The 21,779-nt window shown below is 38.8% G+C and overlaps 1 protein-coding gene across 1 annotated transcript in view; it reads left to right on the top strand.

The window, feature by feature from the left end:
• Ufl1 (UFM1 specific ligase 1) overlaps nt 1-21,779 on the top strand; it is a 564,283-nt gene that overhangs the window by 474,144 nt on the left and 68,360 nt on the right. Inside the window, exons 8-9 of the mRNA XM_067108921.1 lie at nt 9,725-9,865; nt 19,487-19,653. Of these exons, the coding sequence (XP_066965022.1) occupies nt 9,725-9,865; nt 19,487-19,653 (308 nt within the window). The remainder of the gene's footprint in view (nt 1-9,724; nt 9,866-19,486; nt 19,654-21,779) is intronic.

Below are 21,779 nucleotides of genomic sequence, written 5' to 3'. Positions count from 1 at the left end.
GAACAGTGTTCCAATTCCTTGCTCAACAGCTCCACAAGCTTTTACGAGTTCTCTCTCCCCTTGCGAAATGGCTCCATCTGATGGGAATCAAGGTCTCCCTCTATCTAGACGATTGGCTCCTTCGGGCTCAATCAAGAGAGAAGTGTTCAGAGGACCTTTGGAGGACCCTTCTCATGGCCCAGGATCTGGGCTTGATGATCAACATGCAGAAATCCCAGCTGACTCCTCAACAGATTCTCTATTTAGAGATGATGATAGGCTCTTGGAATTTTCTGGTTTCTCCATCCCCGAAAAGAGTAGTGTTGTCTGAAGACAGGAAACAAGTTTCTTTCTCTCGAAAACTGTTCTGCCAACGAATGGATGAACCTTCCAGGTATGTCATCATCCATTGGACAGTTCGTTCTCCTAGGCAGACTACACATGAGACCACTACAGTTTTTCTTAAGGATCAGCTGGGACAGGAAGAATTACCCAGACATGTTTGTGTTCCCTGTGACTCCCGAGATAAAAAGAGACCTGCTCTGGCGGAGTCTCGAAGGAAGACTGTTGGAAGGGAAGTCTCTCCTTCCTCTGAGCCCCAACCTAGACTTCTACTCAGATGCATTGGATATAAGTTGGGGAGCTCTTCTAGCTAGGGAGCAAGGAAGTCTCCAGGACATGGTCCCTGGAGCAGAGAGACTGACATATAAATGTCAAAGGACTGAAAGCAGTTCATCTAGGACTACAGTTTTTTAAGTCAGAAATGTGTAGCAAGACAGTGGTAGTCCACTCAGACAGCACGAATGCCCTGTCTTACATGAAGAATCAAGGGGGGAACACACTCACTCTCCATTTACGAAACGGCAAGAGACCGTCTTCTTTGGGTGAACCAAAATCACACCGAATTTCTGACATGCTTCATTCAAGGGAGCACTAAATGTTCTGGCGGACAAATTGTGCCACAAGAAACAGGTTTTACCCACAGAGTGAACCCTGGATCCTCAGGTCTATTTGGATCTTTGGAAGTTGTGGGGGACTAATCCTAGACCTGTTCGCTACTTCTGGAAACCTTTATCTCCCGTTGTTTTGTTTGCCAGTCCAGGATCCATTAGTACAGGCAGTTTCCGGTTATCAGCGGGGGTTCCGCGCTGATAAGTGGGATCAGCACTGCCGATAAGTGGAAATCAGCGCCGATAACCAGGAATCAGTGCTAATAGCTGGAGATCGGCGTATATCAGTGCCAAAAATCCAGTTATTGTCGTCATTAGACAAGCCCCGTAAAACCGGATCACCGATAACCGGGGACTGCCTGTATGGGCAACAGATGCCATGCTTCAGGAGTGATCAAAGAAAGAACTCTATGCCTTCCCCAGTTCCTCATTGTATGAGTCGATATCGAACTCAGCTAGCACTCTGCTGGGCCTGCGTTCAATTCTCCAGCTGGCCAATGAAGAATTAGAGGAATTTCAATGAAGAATTAGAGGAATTTATTTCTGGTGATAGAAATTCATTTGTCACTATAATGTGGTTCGGATTCCACAATAAGCTGTAGGTCCCGTTGCTAGGTAACCAATTGGTTCTTAGCCACGTAAAATAAGTCTAATCCTTCGGGCCAGCCCTAGGAGAGTTGTTAATCAGCTCAGTGGTCTGGTTAAACTAAGGTATGCTTAACTGCTATGCCTTCCCACCTATCAGTATGGTTAGGCAAATAATAAGCAAATTTCAGACTCATCAGAATGTATCGATGATATTAATAGCCCTGTTTTAGCTGTGGAAGGAGTGGTTTCCGGACCTTCTCGACCTGCTGGTGGACTTCCCAAGACTGCTACCTCAAAAACCTCATCTACTCAAACAGCCTAACTTCAGGCGGTTTCATCAAGGGTTGTCTACTCTGGCCCTGACAGGCTACAAACTGTCAGGAAGCTCCTTAGGAAGAAAGGGTTTTCAAAGATCAACTTTGCAAGCTATTGCCAAGTGCAGACAGCAGTCCTCTGACAGAGTATATCAGACTAAGTGAGCAATATTTCGAGCCAGGTGCCGAAGGCATGGAATTTCGTCTACTCAGACATCTGTAGCAGAAATAGGCAGATTTTCTGCTATATTTGAAAACCTGTAGGAGCCTGTCAACTTCCATGATCAAAGGTTATAGGGCCATGTTAAGCTCTTCTTCTGACATAGGGAAGTAGATCTTTCCTATAATCAGGACTTGTTGGATCTTATTAAATCTTTTGACACCACAAAACAGAAGGAGGTAGCAGTAGTCCCATGGAACTTAGATGTAGTTCTTAAATAGTTGTCCAGCCCTCGATTTGAGTCTTTGCACTCAATTTCGTTAGGGGACTTGACTAGGAAGACACTTTTCCTGGTAGCCTTGGTGACAGCAAAACAGCTGAGTGAAATCCATGCTGTGGATAAAAGAGTTGGCTTCTCCCAAGGGAATGCTGTCTGTTCTTTTTCTTTGGGGATTTTAGCCAAAATTGAGACACTTTCTAAGCCCTGGCCTTGTTCTTTTATCATTAAAAGTCTGTCAGAAATACAGTATTAGGTCCAGGTGAAGAAGAGAGAGCTCTGTGTCCTGTGAGGGCTCTAAAGTATTACCTTCACAGAACAGAGGGGGTGTGTGGACCTTCAAGTGCTTTATGGTGTTCGGCCAAGAACTCATCACATCCACTGTCAAAGAATACCCTGCCTGACATTCTTCCTCAGAGACCTCATCTCGGAAGCTCATTCCTTGATTGGGGATGATGCCTTTCTCTCTTGCAAACTAAGAGCTCATGAGGTAAGAGCTGCAGCCACGTCATTGGCATTCAAACATAATTTATCCCTCTCTCCCATATTACAGGCAACTTTTTGGAAGTGTAAGTCAGTGTTTGCATCCCATTATTTAAAGGAAATAGAGACAGTGTGTGATAACTGCAGTACATTGGGTCCTTTTTCAGTGGCTGGCATGGTGTTGGGGGAAGAAGATTAGGAAGCATTCCTTCCTTTTTCTCTTTGCCTTGACATATGAGTGTTAAGTTTAAGAGGAGCCTGGGGGTACTGTGTACCCGGAGTACCCTCCAGTTCCTTTATGGTTGGGTGATGGTTTTAATCTTTTTGTGGTATAGGTGACAATATCTTTTCTGGTTATACATTTTGTACTGCACCCCAGGGCAGAGGCAACGTGTTATTCTTTGTTAGCAATCGGAATTGTCCTTTGCTGCAAGTACCCACTGAAATAGTAGGTGACCCACGGCTATACCGCCACCCCACTATGCGATAAGATGAGCGTCAACCAGAGGCAGTATCTTCCTGAAGTAGTTCTCTTATCAGGTAAGGTTACAACAAACATTATATTAATGCTAACATTTTTTCCTGTTCTCAAATTCATTACCATTCCTAATGTTTTGGGGTAGATATGTACATGCATACCACCTCCTGTCAATGTGGGAATCAGCAATGTAATATATTTGGTAAGTTACTTATATAAAAATGACATTTTTATGATAAAATAAAGTTTTATATATACTTACCAAGCAATTACATGATTGGAGCCCACCCTTCTCTCCTCGCATGAGCATAAGGGCATATGTTCTCCGCCTGCCACTCCGTCAGCGTGCGCAACAGGGCGGACTGTGCCTGATCCCTCAGGAAGATTACAGTCTCCTTTGGGACCTTATCCGACCTAATCCAAGCCGCCTCCGTAAGCCTGGCATAACCTGGGTAGGGGGGCAGCAGACCAGGAGGGAAGAACTCTAGTTCTTCCAATCTGCGGGTGCCCAGGCCCTCTATGGTAAGGGTGTCTTCATGCTGCGGAGCATGAAGAGCCAGGCGCCAGGGGTTTCCCTTATCAAAGGGAGGAAGACCGGAAGCGTTCAGAACATCCAAGGATCGAGCGGCCGCTCTGCCGCGCATAAACCCAGAGATCAAGGTCTCCTGGGTTTTCACCTTCTGTGTTAGGGACAGCACGGATGCGTTGGAAGTAGACAATTGGGAGGAGAGTTCTGATAGTTTATCATCAACCCTCTTGTCTAACTTCTGCATAAGAAGCTCGGCAAAAGCTTCAGCATCAAAGGCAGGAAGAGGGGGACTCTCCTTACTTTGTTTAGACCATGCACCTTTACCAGAGGAAGAGGCCTTGCTCGTAGACGGCACAGGGCTAGGAGCCCGTGACGTCTTCGAGGGAGCCCCGGAGCGGACCTTCTGGGTTTTGAGGGTCTTTGTTAAGGTCTTTGTTTTCACCAACTTAACCTTAGGGACGGTAGACCTTGAACCGTCCCTAAGGTAAGGGGATTTCCCAAACCCTCTGAAGGAAGAAGTAGAAGAAGAAGGAGAACTAAAGAGATCATCATCTGCCTCACTTACCCCCCTACCTGCTTGTTGATCCAGGTCTACGCTCATCGGTTCGAGGTTGATGTTGATTGCAGCAACCTCTTCCGCAACCTCTCCGCAAACGGCCACTTCTTCTTGGGAGGGTTATGTCATCTCCCGGATCCCAGCGATCAAGGGGGCGGCTACTTCCTCCGGGACCGACGCTGAGACCCAGGCACCGGGGTAGAGGATGCTACAAATGTCTTGGGAGAGGACGTAGGGCTTCCCCGACCCGACGTTCCTCCCAAAGCCGCTGACCCAGGTCTTGAGGGTCAGCAACGAAGAGTCGCGGGAGCTGCGGTCAATCTGAAAGAAGGAGATTGTCAACTAACGAGATCTCCCACTCCCATAAAATTATCCACAAAAGACGCAAACTCAAGAAAGAATAATGAACCGGAAACCTATAGCTTACCGATTCATCCAACACTCGCTCGTACAGAGCGTAGCACACTTCACATCCATCGGGGTGCCAGACGATCAGGTCCCCGACGTGAACAGCGCAGCCGGAGTGGGACCTGCACACCTTGTGCCCACAAGCCTGTTGCAGGACCGCCGTACACCCCTGCTCCTGACAACGCACCATCTGTAAGTGGACGGACGATACATGAGTATGCTAATAAGACACGCCGGAGTAGGGTGCCGGAGTAGAGTCTTAAGATAATAAAGACTGACGGAGCATGCAAAAGTCCGGTCAGACCCCGCCGGGAAATCCCGGTGAAAGGGTGGGGTATAACTATCTTATACATGCTAAATAAAAGGACCGCCGGAGTAAGTCCGGAGAAACTAGAGGTCCATCTGAGAACATGCGTCAAAAACTAAATAACAAATAAACAATCAAAATGAATGGTTAACTTTAGTCTATATAAATAAAAGGATTTCCACTTGGTGCCAGGGGAGTCGAGTTACACCATAAGTATAGTGACGGCGGAGGAGGCGTGGTGAGCGCCGTCCGACCACACACCATACCCACCGGAGTGGTTATCAAGAAAAGAGGGTAAAGAGAAGCCCGACAACCTGGCGGAAGACACTATAAAAAGATCTGGCCAAAGTCAAGATAGAAACCCAGAGAGAAAGGACAATGTTCCAAATGAATAGAACGGGGAATCAAACAAGGACGATAATAACTAGCAGATGGGCAGACATGTAAACAGAAGACAGTCAGGTGGAAAACTAACAGGCTACCGTAATTATTCTCCACGGGGTGACGGTCCAAGAGAACGACTACCCTGGCTGGGGGAACTTGTCACACACTGACGCTAGGGAAAGGAGGGGGATAGGCCAATGGAGGGGACTTACTAGTGGCGGCCAGAGAGTGAGAGAGCACCCCCCGGACGCCTGAAAGCCCACTCCCCCCTTCCCGAGGAGCCGATCATGAAAGAACGACTACCACGGAAGGGGAGAAAACTATGAAATCCTCCAAAGGCCAAAGGGACGCAAGGAAATGGTAAGCAAAGAATGGTGGGCGGGGGTGGGGAAACACCCCCAGACACCAGATGAGTTCTCTACAGGGTGCCGATCAACAGAGATTGGAAACCCTGGGTAGAGAGAACTAGGGAGAACCACTCAATGCAGAGGAAGGGGTAAGGAATGTAGGCTACCGAGGAAATGGGAAGGGCTCAGAGCTCCCAAGACTTGGCATGTTAACAATGCATACGAAAACAAGCCAAGGGTGGAATGGAGGAGGGAGGGGAGGGGAAGGGTGGTAGGAGAGGGGGGAAACTCACGAAGCTGGGATGCTGTCCCGACATCGACAGCTCGGACAGGGTAGGCTACGAATAAGAATACCCTCGCTATTCTAGCTTAACCTTACTGGGACTCAAGGGTCCAATCGGAAAGGCCGAAATAGGGAGAGGGGGAAAACGTAGGCCTAAAACACCCATCTGAACCAGACGAAATCATCGGGAAAGCGCAGAACATGAGACCCTCCTACACACCTAACCTCCCTCCGTAATGGGAGGGAGCAAGAGCCGCAATGTAGCCTAACTTCCCAGGCTAACCTACCGAAGCTGACCAGCGGCCAGGGAGGGTAGCCTGGGAGGGTACACGGGATCTACTGACTAAGGCAATATAAGTTAACCACACAGTAATATATCGTATAACAAAGAAATAATTTAAATAATAAAAGACACATGTAGAAGGGTGATCGAAACCAAACGCGATATGAGGCGCGGAAGGTAAAATGGCCAACCCTTACGAGAAAATGTAAACCAAAATAATCCAAAAATATCTATGTCATCCGTGCGCAAACAGGATAATGAAACTATAAGGCATAACTGTACCATCCCAGAAAATATATACCCGAGAGCTGGAGGAGGTGAGGTCCAAAAATAAACTAAATAAGACTGAATAATGATCCCAAAGGCAAGAGGGGGAAACTCGTAGCCTAAGAGACAAGAGGACCTGCACCTCCCCAGGGAAGGGTAAAACAAAAGAACTAATTTTGATAATAAGTAAATATGAAATTATGCAAGACATACATAAAAACATATATAAAAGAAGGGGGAACGGCCCCACCAAGACCCTTTGAGACTGAAGGTCACATGAGGTCGGTAGCAAAGCGGCGAGGCGGGTGTTATATTTATCCCCAAATTATTGAATTAGGAGGAAAATAAGAGCCTCAACCGCCTAAAATAAAAAGGAGATGGTACTCAACTTAGAAGAAGACATATCCTGCGTAGAAGCCATCACGGAGAAAAGGAAAGGCCAAAAAGAGCGCACAAGAAAAAACACAACAAGTGCAGACGCGTGCTAAAAATGGAATGCCAGTGGCAGCTGGTTTGTTGATAGTCAGGGAGCGGTGCGGGCGTTGTAACGGCACCTCGCTTCCGGGGACTTTTGAGATTGGGAATGTCTACAGGGCGGAGGCCTGTGATAGTGACAAACTCACCCTTTCATATACACGACTCCATTTTATGGAGCTCGCACTGGGGGTAGTAACCCCAGCGTTGCATTTAGCTTTTCTCTGGTATATTTAGCATTGAATTTACCTAGAAATATGTGCTGAATGGATATTTCACCGGCTGACACAGGTCGGAGCCCAGAAATGACATTTTTATGATAAAATAAAGTTTTATATATACTTACCAAGCAATTACATGATTGGAGCCCGCCCTTCTCCTTTGCATGAGCATAAGGACATAAACAAATTGAAGCTCTATGGCTAGTTGTTCCTCTCTTTCCCCAAAAGTGGGTGGGGCTAGTCACCTACAAAACAAAATAGTGCGAATTTCAAAATTTTAGCTGCCAAGCGAGTGAAACTAATAGCAGTGTAATTGCTTGGTAAGTATATATAAGACTTCATTTTATCATAAAAATGTTGTATTCACTGAAGTGTCGATCACCAACTTCTCTGCATTTTGTTAGTTGAAATTTCCAAAATACTGAGATCATCATCTGCATAAGCAGCAAGCTTGTTAGGGCCAAAAAACATATTGTGCTTACATGAAGTAAATTCAAGGGGCCTTGAACACTACCTTTATTTACTTTAGTGTTCTCTGCTTTCTGGTAGTTGAAAATTCAGTTACACTGAGAAATAGCCTACCAAATCTCATCTGTCTAAGTTAGAAAAAAGGGCCTCATGATTAACACAGTCAAAAGCAGGATTAAACTCAAGATCAACAATATGAATGTCATGACCAGAATCTAGGGGTTATTGTATGATACTGGATTTTGGAAGAGGAACACGAGCACCCAGGACCTTTTAGCATAGCCATGAAGATCTTTTGTTAACAGACATTCTAAAACTAGATATGGGAATTATAGAAGCTAGGAGGTAATCAGTAGGGTTAGAACTACAATCACATGTACCTAATGGGGTAACATCAATCACATATACCTAATGGGGTAACATCAATCATATATACCTAATGGGGTAACATTACCAGTTCCCAACAGGTGCAAGAAGAACCCCTTCCCTTAACTTTCATAAAAGATTACATTCAAATGAAATTCAAAGGAAAATGAAATGAAGAGCAGCAAAAGATGGTGAAAATGTTGGTAAAAGGTGAGAGAAGATGGGGAAGCATGAAAAATTGTTTAAAAGATGAATAAAAGATGTTCTCTTAGAAGAACTATTACATTCCTTAAGTAAAAGCATAAGTAAAGAGATTGAGTAACACATACTTGAGATTCTGATGAGCAAGTGCAAGAAGATGTATGTAAAAATAATGAGAAAATCTATTGGACAAAGAAGAGGCTTAATAAAAACCAAGTACTGCTCCAAGTCTACTTTTTTTTAGTGAATTTTGTACAGATATCAAGTGAAAGTATGTGTGAAATAGCATAAATAATTGTTTATTAATATTAAATCATAACGGTATTGCACATTAGTCTTCTACCCTTGTCTCTTTGTTTCCTCAGCAGAGTAATGAAGGTATGCATAACACTAAAGAAGGGTAGCAGCAACAGAATCCCATAGTCAAAAAGTGGGCAAAAAGAAAGTCAAAATTGCCAAGCAAAGGAGGGGGATGTGAGATAAATGAGAACTGAAAGTAATTGCAGATGGCAATCGTAGACCAATTTTTAAACTGGATAAGGCTGTGAGAGATGGAGTGAGGTGGTTATAAGTACATCTTAATGGGGTTTGGTACGTTTTGGTGAAGCTGTTTTAATGTGGCTGTATTGACGACAAACCCATTTGGTGCCAGGCCATGTGGGTGATTGCATTCCTCATTCCACAGACAAAAATGTCCACTTGTAATCTGTTTTTTCCACTTACACCCAAATGACTGCCAATCATCCCACTCTGCTTCATATGAAGGACACATCTCGTCCTTTGTAAAATTCAGTGCAGTATTGTTTTAATAAATTCTCAAACAATTGTCTTTCATACTAATTGATATATTTTAGTAAGTCAGTAATTTGTGAATTGTACATATGCAGATCCATGTAAAAATCAGGTAATTTCCTTTGAAAATATATCTACATTTTCTTTCGATAAATTTTAATGACAAAAAATAAACATAAGCTGGATGGTTATTGTTAGAGTAATGCTGCTTTTTCTATTGATAAATTTTAATTATAAAAAGAAAGATACAAACTCAGAGTGAAAATTAACACCCTAACATCACTGGCCCACTTTAATCTTACCCAGATCTAAATTTATAAGAGGAATCACAAAATTTACATAAAGCACCAATAGAAATTTAGATGAGGGCAGTGGTTAGGAACTTAAACATGATATATAAATTTTCACCTGAATAGTGATGCTGTCGAGTAATTTTTTTTTATTAAATTTTGCATTGATATAAACAACACATGTGATCATCTTTACATCTTTTTGAGCTTTGTTAAAGGAATTTTTTTTCTTATACATATTGTTATTTTGTTATATGAAAATCAAGTTGTCACTCCTTAGCAGCAGCCTTGTGATTAACTAAATATTCTTTTCTTCCAGGCTTTTGATGGAGAAATACAACTGCAACTGAAAAAGCACCTCCTCAGAACTCAATGCTCAGAACTTGTTAGTGAACTAGTTTTGTACCTTGCTGATGACAGCCTTCTGGAAGTTAATCATGACAAAGAAATGACCCCTGAGGTATGTTGAATTTAAACATTTTATATTTAAGATTTCATGTAAAATATTTGCTAGACTCCCTTTATCTGCTATCATCATCATCATCATTATCACCAACGTTTTTACTTCTGGAATGAGCACACTTTCATCAACTCGTCTTAATTCTATTGCATATCTACAGTATTATTGTTGTGACTGATTTTTAGTCTCCCACCATCAAAATCAAGGGGAAGGGGTGGGGAAGCTGTAGTTTTCCCCTCATATGTCATTATGTCTTGTCTGTCTGTGTTTATCCATTAGTGTGTCTGCCTTGTTAATCTTGCCATTTTAACTTGCTTAATGATTGGAAGGATTGTGGTCAAACTTGATACAAAGGTAAACCACCTTGTACAGTACAGATGTTCATGAATGGAGATCATCCACGTGTATGTCCATCTGTTTTTCTATCCTGCTGCTGCATGGTGTGGTTGAATGGTATTAACTTAAAAACAGGTACAAAAGCCAACCATCATCCTTAGAGGTACATGAAGGAAGATCAGCCATTTGTCTGTCTAGCTGTCTGTCACTCAGTGTGTTTGTGACACCTTGTCATCACAAATCCTTGAACATGGTTAAAGGGATTTCAGTCAGCTGGTACAGAGGAAGACCATCATGCACAGATATACAGGGAGGGAGGTTGTCTGGCTTTCTCTCCATCTGTTCGTCCATCCATCTATTAGTGTGGCTGTCTCTCTTATGGTGTCATTCCAACTTCTTGTCCACTGTCGAAGGAATTTCAGTCAAACTTAATGAAAGAGTAAACCATGAAACTTAGATGTTCGTGACGGGTGATTATCCTTTGGGATTCATCAGAATGTCCATAAACTTGGTCTGGCATTGTAACTCGACCTATAAGTCTGAGTCAGTTACAGTCAAACATGGTATAAAGGTATCATGCATAGATGAACACGAAAGAAGATTGTTTGCATGTCTCTGTGCCTGTTTAGAACACAAAAGAAAATTGTTTGCATGTCTCTGTGCCTGTTTAAAACACGAAAGAAGATTGTTTGCATGTCTCTGTGCCTGTTTGTCCATTATTTGTCTATCACAAACTTTCTTGCATCTCTTACGTGGTCAAAAGGATTCCTGAATATAGAGCACTACGCAGAGATGTGCGTGAAGGGAAATTATCCATCTGGTTGTATGCCAGTTTGTCCATCAGATTTATGGCCAATGCCTTCATGTGCTCTCTCAAAGAGCAAATGCTTGAAAGGTGTCCCTTAACGTGTTGTCCTCTCTTCTAAAGAAGATATATAGATGACACAATTACTTTATTTAGATCTAGGGCAGATGCAGAAAATTTCTTAGAATATATTAATAGCTTACACCCAAATATACTGTTTACAATTGAGCACAAACACGATAATAAACTTCCGTTTTTAGATATTTTAATCAGTCGAACTCCTCAAGGTTTTAATACTAGTGTTTTTAGAAAAAAGACATTTACAGGTCAAGGTACGAACTTTTACAGCAGTTGCTCTTTTACTTTTAAAACAAATGGCATTGCACCGTGCCTATATGTTATCCTCTATCTGCCACAACTTTCATGATGAAATTCTGTTTTTATTTAAATTTTTCAAAAATAATTCATATCCAGTTCAACCACATGACCCCTGGGAATTCCATGCCTCATACTTTCACTAGTATAGGCAACAAAATGTTGTTTTATAGTTCTAATTATAACTAAAATCTTGAGTAATATCCATATTTATGCAATTATTGTTCAGTACACTGTTAAATGAGCACTGGGAAGGAAGTGTGCAAGTGCTGTTCAGGGTGCATCATCATTTAGGGGGGATGCCATATTGGATTCAAAATTGCATTGAACACTTATTTTACGAAGGCATCACATGCTTCTTTTAGTTTGTATGGCAGTTTCCTATAGCTCATTTTGTTAATGAAACTTCGATCTTGTGAAAGGTTTTCTTAAAGGTTTAATTTTTGTTTTTTTGTTTTTTTGTTTCACCAATTAAATATTGAGTGAAAAGTGAAAATTTAGCAATCGATGTGTGTCATGCCCAATCATTTACCTTATACATTATTCCAGTCATCCCAGTTTCTTTTTACAGTAGATATGGGAAACATTTGGAATTCACAAATAGAGTTAAGTACTGCACCTAAATATTCCAGTATGTGTTTTAAAAAAATACCAAATCATAAATGCAATCAACAGTCATAAAGTATTTTCTGGAGTGCTGTTGTGTGTTAATCATACTTAATATCAACTAAACTTGTAATAAAAGCAGTACAGTAAGTCAAGCCAAAAAAAAAATTGTAGCATTTACATACCAGTGCATGCACTCATTCCACGATGTCGTGAACTTCTTGAAGTTTTAGTTTCATATTTTTATGTTTATGATGCAGTAATTCATATTTCATTAAAAGATATGTTCAGTGCTGAGAGAGAGAGAGAGAGAGAAGGGGGTGGTGAACTGAGGTATGTTTACATTGGTAAAATGAATGAGGAAACAGCCATTTTGTGATTCTGATGAATTTTACTGTAACATAAAGTATGTTATTTTACCTTTGTGTGCCCATTATATTTTTATGTAAAAAATTAGAAATAATTCCATTAATGCATTAGTTTCTTTTAGCAACTAAAACTTTATTTTCCTAATTCTTTCAGTAGTAGGCTCAATAAGCTGATTCTGAGAATGTAAACATTACAAATGGCTGGAAGATCGTCTTTTATATATATATATATATATATATATATATATATATATATATATATATATATATATATATATATATATATATATATATATATATATATATATATATATATATATATATATATATATATATATACATATACAGTATATATACAGGTATTCCCTACTTACGATGGGGTTAGGTTCCAAAACCCATCGTTTGTTGAAAAAATCGTAACTCGAATATGGCCTAGCCTACACTAGGTATCAGTACCATCTATACATATATGGTAGCCTAGCCTACACTACACAGTATACTTTATACATATATGGTATAGTAATTATTAGTGTCAGCTAATTCTGCAGGTTCAATGCAGATTGACATAAGTCTGTATAAAGAGAAATTGAATAACAAACAAGGCCTAGCCTGCACTTTCGTATATCATATACGGTAGCCTAGCCTACATTATACTGTATTCTATTTTCACATAACACTGTATTATACAGACATCAAAATAACGAATGTGCATCTTTTCCATGGATCTTTTAAAAAGTTATGCTTTACTACACTATCCAATTGTAAATATTCTTCTATTGCGTTTGCATTATAAATTCCGATCATAGCGATCAAATGTTTTGGTTTGCGAATCGATCACGCGGTCTTTATTTCGCCGCATTTAACTCGGTTCAGAGGGCATTTCTTGCTTCTAGTTAGCGTAAATGAATCTCTAGATACTTTATTTATAAGGGACATATGTATTTTTCGTTATACGAAGTATTTTTAAGTTGAAATAAAACTTAAATATTATTTGTCTCGTTGTGAAATTAATTTAGCTATTTTTTTCGTTATAGATGACGTTGGCGGCTGGCCGTTTGTTTTGTGTAAAAAAAAAAAAAACAAAGTTTCCGTTCGCTATTTTCTCTTGATTTCATCATCATACTACGAGCTTTTCGTATTTATCTTTTATCGGCGTGAAAACAGCAGTAATATGTGTTTTTTCATGCCCAGTAGTTTTGATTGAAATACTTTCCAATTTTATTTGCGGTCGAGTTTCATCCATGTTGCCAATGCACGATAATTTATAGTCATTAGCAGCTTGAACATTCTTTTCTCAGCTTCAACTACAACTTGCAGCTTAAATTTACTGTAGCAGTATATTTCCTTGCCGATCTTTTCTCCAAAGCAGATAAGGGTAGTGTAAAAACATATCAGTACTTAACGTCATTTTTAACATAACTAAGGTACAATGGTTGAAATACAAGCAAAACAGTTATCCGATTCGGTTATTAGCAAAACAACAGAGTCTCGTTCGGTTGTTTATGGCTGTACGCATTTTCGCAAGAGTATAAGGTTACTAACAATACTTCTATCATTCTCTTACTTTTTTAACTAGAAGATGGAATAAAGAGATGGAGAAAAAGAAGTTGGTCTATTGTAAGTTGGTCTCTCTTACTGCCTGATTGTACGGCAACTGTAGTGTACGCTGTTGCCTGTGCCCGCTCGAAATTTGAAAATATTTTCTAAATATTGTCGTACGGTATTAACTGCTAACTCCATCTTAAACTCGAATTATCGTAAGACGAATTATCGTGCACTACCTGTATTTACAAACGCATATAAATTGCAAACGAACACTGACCTATTTTAACTTCAGACACAACGAGAGCAAGTGAGGTCAGCTCATTGAATTAATGTACCTATTCCAGCCTCTCGGGCCAACGTATCGTACACTGCCTGATTATACGTTGTTGCCTGCACCAGTCGCCCGCGAATTTAAAAATACGTATTTTCAAAATATTGTTGTATCGATATTAATTGCAACCCCATCGTAAAAGCGAATTATCGTAAGTCCAATTATCGTAAACTCGAAAGCACTACCTGTATATATATATATATATATATATATATATATATATATATATATATATATATATATATATATATATATATATATATATATATATATATATATATATATATATATATACACACAGTATATATTACCTGATAATAGATCAGTATATATATATATATATATAATGCAGTATAAATGGATTCTGTAAGTGAAATAACATTTTATTGATATTTTGCTGTGTTTACATTAATATTAATATTCCATGGTGTTGTAAACTTCTTGGAATTTTAGTTTCATGTTTTTGTTTTTATGATACAGTAATTCATATTTCATTAAAGGATATATACAATAGAGAGAGAGAGAGAGAGAGAATTGAGGTATGTTTACATTGATAAAACGAATCAGGAAACAGCTGTTTTGCATTTTTGAGGAATTTTACTTAAAACATAATGTTGAATATTTAAATATGCATAAAAAAAATACTTTTTATTGATATTTTGCTGGGTTGACAGTAATATTAATATTTGAAAATTAGTAAATACAGTAATTTTTTATAAAAAGTGTATTTAGTCATGAAAATAACATGAAAATACAATAGTCAGTGAATATTGCTCTTCGAAAATGTGAATGAGTGAATTTTCCGCGGTTTATTTGGATTTACGTCCCACAGAAAAATCCATGACTGAAGCCACGAATGCTTAACCGCGATATAGCGGGGGTCCGCTGTAAATAGTACTATACAGTGTATTCTGTATTGTTCATTATATAAGCAGGCTAAAGTGTGCTGTTCCTTGTTGATAAGTGCATTTTGTGTATACCATTATGTGGTATTTACAAGTTAGGAAGAGTTAAGGTATGGAGCTGCCGATTTACATCCATAGAGTGGTTTTTCATCATATCCAGAAAATTCCATTATCTGACAGGGCCTTGGCTGTATTAATATGGATACGGGAGACATTAATGTGCATAACCATCACTGAGAAGTGGAAGTACAGTATTTCCTTGATTATAAGCATATGAAATATTTATAACTCAACATTACCTGCAGCAACTGCAGTCCCCAAAATGTACGTGGATGTATAGACAGCAAATAGAAATGAATGTAAAGCCTTTCATCCAGTTTGCAGTGCTCGGCAAATATTAGAACGTGATGGTAATAGTGTTAACTGTTCATGTCGCTAACCAAGAAAGGAGTATTTTCGGGGTTAGACTTGGTGTACCACATTGGGGGGTGAGAGTAGAGTGGAGAGGGGTGGGAGGCTTTGTCACTGTTTTTGACTCAAAAGCAACATCATCATACAAGACGTTGTTAAATGTCATTTTATTTGTCACCTTTGAGTGGCTGATAGAGATGCATCATGATTACAATAATGGCATACAAGTTTCATGGGTGGAAGATTAGGCATGCTCTTGGGAGCTTTTGTGACCGTTATTGGTTCAAAAGCAACAGTGTCTTAAAAGATGTCATATAATAAAATTTTTTTTATTTCCATTGAGTGGCTGATAGAGATGTCTCATGACTACATCATAGAAGTTTCTTTCTCTCACTGGCTGCTTGCGAAGGCCAGCACACTAGTTTAGAGGTGTCCTCCACTGCCTTGTCTAGTTGCATGTCATTTCTTGGTAATAAAATATTAAACTGTTGCTGTGCTGATCTTGTGTTGCAGTGCATTCTGTTGACTGTGGCTTTTGTGGGTGTACCTGCAGTGATGCATGTGCAGTTTTTGCTGTGTTTGGTGTGATATATTTTTTGTATTGCCCCATCACCACCTACGAAGGCCAGGAAGGTGCTGACCCTTTAGAAGAAGTTGGTAATCATATCATGGGCGAGTACAGCATAACACAATCTACCTTGCAGGACATCAAGTACGCAAAAGACAAGCTGAAGTGGTACTTAAGCTACTTTGTGAGGAAGACTTCGAGGAGTGGTGCTGAGTTGAAGGCTTCTGCCTTAGAGTTTGCAGGTTTGCACAAGATTGCAGACTTTAAGGCATTTGAGGGCTAGCTATTTTGGAGTGAAGTTCGACATGGGCTTTCCAGCAAGAAGACGCATGAAGAAGTTTTGGATGAATCTGAGTAGGGAATAGAGGAATTTCAACAGACATTGAAAGACTTGATGAAAAAGGAAGGCTTTGTTTTGAGTCAGATCTGCAACACTTACAAAACTGGTCTAGTCTATCAATCTTTGCACACTTAACACCTTTGCTGACGAGGAGGAAAAGATTTACCTGGTCGAGAGCTTTCTAAACAACATGTCTGTATTGTTATCTGCAATGTTTCTTTCTGGTAGCCTTAGTTGCAAACAAGTTATAGTTGGATATGCGAAGAAACCTCGTGCCCTGCATGGCTTGATAGATACTTTCCCAGTAATATGGTATCATCTGGCAAAGGCTTGGTTCACCACCAAGATCGTCTCTGATTGGCTCCACAACCACTTTTATAAGGAGGCATTGCTAGATATCAGGTGAAGGCCTTGCTGCTCTTAAACAGTGCTTCTGCACATCCTGCTGTAACCAAGATGTTTGGTGATGAAGTATGTATTAGGGCAGTTTTTTTGCCTCCTAATATGACTGCATTCAAACAACCGGTGGACCAAGAATCTGAGGTCTCTTCCACTTCTTGAAGACACTTTACACACTTCATAACTTCCTGGAAGATGTAAACATTTTTTCACAGGTTTATTAAATTTGCCCTATGTAAACAAAAAGAGAGAGAGAGAGAGAGAGAGAGAGAGAGAGAGAGAGAGAGAGAGAGAGAGAGAGAGAGAGAGAGAGAGAGAGAGAGACCCTATTTAAACAGTTTGACATTGCTCACCTCACGAGAGAGAGAGAAAGAGAGATTGCTTTTTATTTTATGTGTACAGTATATACTGTATATACTGTACAGAGGATTCTGTGCCGTTTATAAGCAGATATGTAGTATTTGTTACCATGTAGCGACAAAATAATGAAAAAAGGATACAAACTTGTTTTACATTTGTAGTGTGTTTGTACCATATCTGTATCTACAAGGACCTTGGATGCATTATTGCAGATAATCAAGTATCCTTACCAGAGAGTACTGTGGATACAGTTACTCTAGTATATAATAGCAGTTGCTAGGTTTGCTTGATTAAATTCACCACTATGAATCAATACTTCAGCAGGAGAGAGAAACCATTTATTAATTAGCTATATAACAGTGAGTGCCATACTTGTAAAATTTGCAGTTACATGCTGGTAACCGCAAACTGCAACTAGCGTAGAAAGAAAGATGTTCAAATTCTTCTTGTTCATTAATGAAATCTGGTCTGTGTTTAATTATCTCTTTTAGGTGGTAAAATAATCATTTAAAAAATTAAAGCAATTTGTAAGTACTTAATAAAAAAGAAAATGTTATGCTGTTACACTGTTGCTGATGCAGTTCTGGCTTTGATGGTTATGTTAATACTGAAATTGTTCGGACATATTTGGTATCCTTTGAACAAAGTACAGTAGTATATTATCAGGTGTTTTACAGGCATTTACATTGTATTAACATTCAGTTTAAAAGATATAGAAATGATTTGTAGTATGTTCTGTATACGGAAGGATGTCCACGTTATGTATCCACATGAAAATACCCTCTAGTGCAGTGTATTGCTGTTTTTTGTATAAATGCTTTGATTGTGTTCGATTTTTTATTAAAACTTTTGACATTAGTTGGGTGTTCCAGAAACAATACTGCGTAATATGAGGGATAACAATTTTGGCAAAAATGTTTGCTTACATCCCCTACCCTATTGCTGCCTTCTGTACTTCTTTTACAATATTTAGGTCGTATAAATAGTCTGGAAAAGATTTCAGTATATTCTGTATATGGGAGGGTGTGTGTAGGCCATGTATATAAGTACCGTCTAGTACAGCATATTGTCTCACTATATATAAAGGACTTAACTTTGTGCAATTTTGTCTTTGCTTCAACTGATGCAGGTGTGTAAGCTATGGGCCAACTATTTTTGCATAAATGTATGATAACTTCTCTTAGAAACTCAGCCCATCTGTACCAATTACTTCCTTCTCCAATCGTTTTTACTTTAGATAGTGCTGTACTGTCCTTGCTTCCTGCTACACTCATTTAGTATATTTAGCTAGTATTGTATTGTATTATCTTGGATGATGCAGTTTGGTATTTCGTCCTTTCTCTAGGCATCATGAGCTACTAGTGCTCTGTATAAATAGTGCCATTACCAGTTATAGGCAATGACTCAGAGTGCTTAACGTAGTGGTAGTTGGAGATTTTGAACCCCAGAGAAATTGGTTCATTTACTAGCAGAATTTGAGAGTTTACGGCCCATGCATTTGCATATACTGTAGAGTATTTGTACTAAGGGATTATCCTCAGTGACTGAAGCCAAGCTAAGTTGCTTTCCCCTTTGCAAGCTGGACGATATTCAGCTCTCCAAGTCCTAGTGTCAAGGTTGAAGAAATAATGATGCAATTTCATTTCGACGCCTTTTTTCTTACAAATCTACGATTATTTATGCCCATGGACATGTAGTTCATGGTGTACTTGTGTGTATGTATATACAGTACATGTATGTCTTACTTATTATGCAGGATTAATCTCCACAAATTGTACAGTTGTTTATGTAGTCTCAAAATCAAAGGTTCTCAGCATGGGACTCACTCCAAGGGCCACTGTGGGTTAACAAAAATGTTTATGATCCACTTTAATGTTAGCCAACTTGCATATTTATTAAAAATGTAAACCAACTTGCATATTTATTAAAAATGTAAACCAACTTGCATATTTATTAATGGGTGGAGATAGACTGAGATCATAATATGTAAACCATAACTTCCAAAGTTGAAAGAAGCTATAGATGTAAACATAAAAAAATAAGCATACATGTGCCATTTTAAAACAATAAAACCCAAGTTTGAATAGGAAGCTAAACAGACAGTGAACTTCATTGTTTTGAGCTTTTCTGAAACAAATAATTTAATTTTGTGGAAGAGTTCCAGGTAATTAACTTTTGCAGTAACAGTGAGTCTCTTAATATTTTGTGGATGCAAATTGTTATTCATAGGGTAAACATGCCTTAAATGATCAACTGAATTCTTTTGTTTCAGGTACGACTCAAAATAATAAAAAATCTATCTGAAGACATGATGGAACCATTATTAGCTATCCACAAATCTCTCACCACCAGTGACATGGAAGAATTCTTGACTCTAATAGATGATGCAGTATCAGCCACTGGGATAATGCTGAAAAAGAAAGACAACAAGAAAGACCGGTAAGTCACACAAGCATTCACACACACACGTGTGTGTGTGTGTGAAATATTTGTTTTAGTACAAATCCCTTAGTGATCAACCATTTGTTGGGTGCTTGATTGAACAAACTTTACCTGCTAGAACACATATGAGATGAGGCACATTGTGTGTGCTTATCCCAGCTGAACACAAAGTAGTAAGTTTACCCTTAGCTGGAACTGAGTGCACAGCCCCACCAACCTTACTTGTATATGTTTTTTTTATTACCATAAATAAGCCACATGTGTCTGTGTCACTGATCCCACTAAGGAGTTCCTTGCACCAAAGTCTACAATGTCTACAATATAATAACATTAGGGGCCATCAAAAAAGCTGATGTTCCTCAAGGAGTGAAGGTGAAAGTAGCTGCAAATTAAATATCGCTGTCAATTGAATAGTTGAGAATTTGCTTTTAATTTGGGTAAATGGAAGACAGTTAGCCAGTGATAACAATTCTGGGGCCATCATTTATGAACAAACAAAACAGTTACATGGCAATCTCTTGAAAAACACCCCGTGGAATGAGAGTTGATACAAGTAGTGAAGTATTCAAAGTCGGTCAAGGGCGTTTGATAAATTTTAGAGAAGTGGTATACATGGATTTGGTGAGGTATGAGAAGGTTTCTAGTTTGGACAAAGATGCTTCTGAGAATTATGTTAAAGAGTTTAGGGATTTGGGTTGAGTGGTTTTGTTCCCCAAGAGTGTTCAGTTGTGATGAGACAGGTTTATATTGGAAAAAATTGCTCAATAGGACCTATGTCACTCAAAAGAAGTTATTACCAGGATACAAGCCAATGAAAGACGGACTTACTCTAGTTGTGGTGTTGCAAGTGGGGATTTGGAACTAGAGCCTTTGCTTATATTCTGGTCAAAGAACTGGAAGGTTTTTAAAGGAAACAATGTAATGAAAATTAATTTAAATGTGATTTGGGCGCCTGACAGTAAAGCTTGGGGAACCAGGGGATTATCGAAGTGGTTGGCCTTAGTATCGAGAATATGAAATAAGTTCATTTCATAAAGACGGATATTTTTGAAATTTTTATTGTTTAGGAAGAAGTTAGACGAAATTCATGAATATTTTATTCATCTAAAAGGATAATAATTATGATTTGCATAGAGAATTTGCATAGTCTGATTAGTTTATCATTTGAAGCCCAGGAAAAGTTCAAAACGAAACGACAGAAAGCCAAGTACTTTCGTGCACTTAACACATCTTCGGGGCACAGGAGAGCAAGAAAGTACTCACAAAGGTAAAGTAAAAAGAACAAGTAAAAAAAATGTATTATTAAGCCATTACTAACAGAAACAGAGTTCATCAAAATTACTCTACCTGAAACACAAACAAGTCAAAAGAGGGAAAGGAGTTATATACAGAAATGAATGATGATAAGCTAACTGCTTGTGACTAGTATATAAAACAGCTGAATTCACAAATATGAACAGTAATATTAGTCATAATAATATACACAAAAAGATATCATCAGTAAAAGAAAATATGACAAGTACTAATGAAACAGCTAAATTTACAAGCATGAACAGTAGTATTGGTAATAATATGCATACAGAGACAGCATCAGTAAAGATTGCACAATGCTACTGTGGGAGTGTGCCTATATGCTGGAATTATCGAGAGCTGGAGGCACACACATATACAGTATATATATATATATATATATATATATATATATATAGATATATATATAGATATATATATATAGATATAGATATAGATATAGATATAGATATAGATATAGATATAGATATAGATATAGATATAGATATAGATATAGATATATATATAGATATATATATATATATATATATATATATATATATATATATATATATATATATATATATATATATATATATATATATATATATATAATCAGAAAGCTACAAACGTCCTTTAATATCCAATTCACTCTACCTCGTGATGTGATAAATAGTCATAATATGGCTACGCACGACAAAACGCATCTAACGCCAACATGGCTGAGGTGGGTGGATATCGCTCTCCAAACGCAAAACACCTGAGTTCGACGGGTGGGCTGATGGGAGATGGTATTCATTTATACTCTTGTGGCCGACTGGTTAGTGTGTCAC

This window comes from Macrobrachium rosenbergii, chromosome 9 (genome assembly GCF_040412425.1).
Source record: "Macrobrachium rosenbergii isolate ZJJX-2024 chromosome 9, ASM4041242v1, whole genome shotgun sequence".
Taxonomy (NCBI): domain Eukaryota; kingdom Metazoa; phylum Arthropoda; class Malacostraca; order Decapoda; family Palaemonidae; genus Macrobrachium; species Macrobrachium rosenbergii.
Note: the sequence above shows the minus strand (reverse complement) of the source record. Positions and strands in the feature narration are given on the sequence as shown.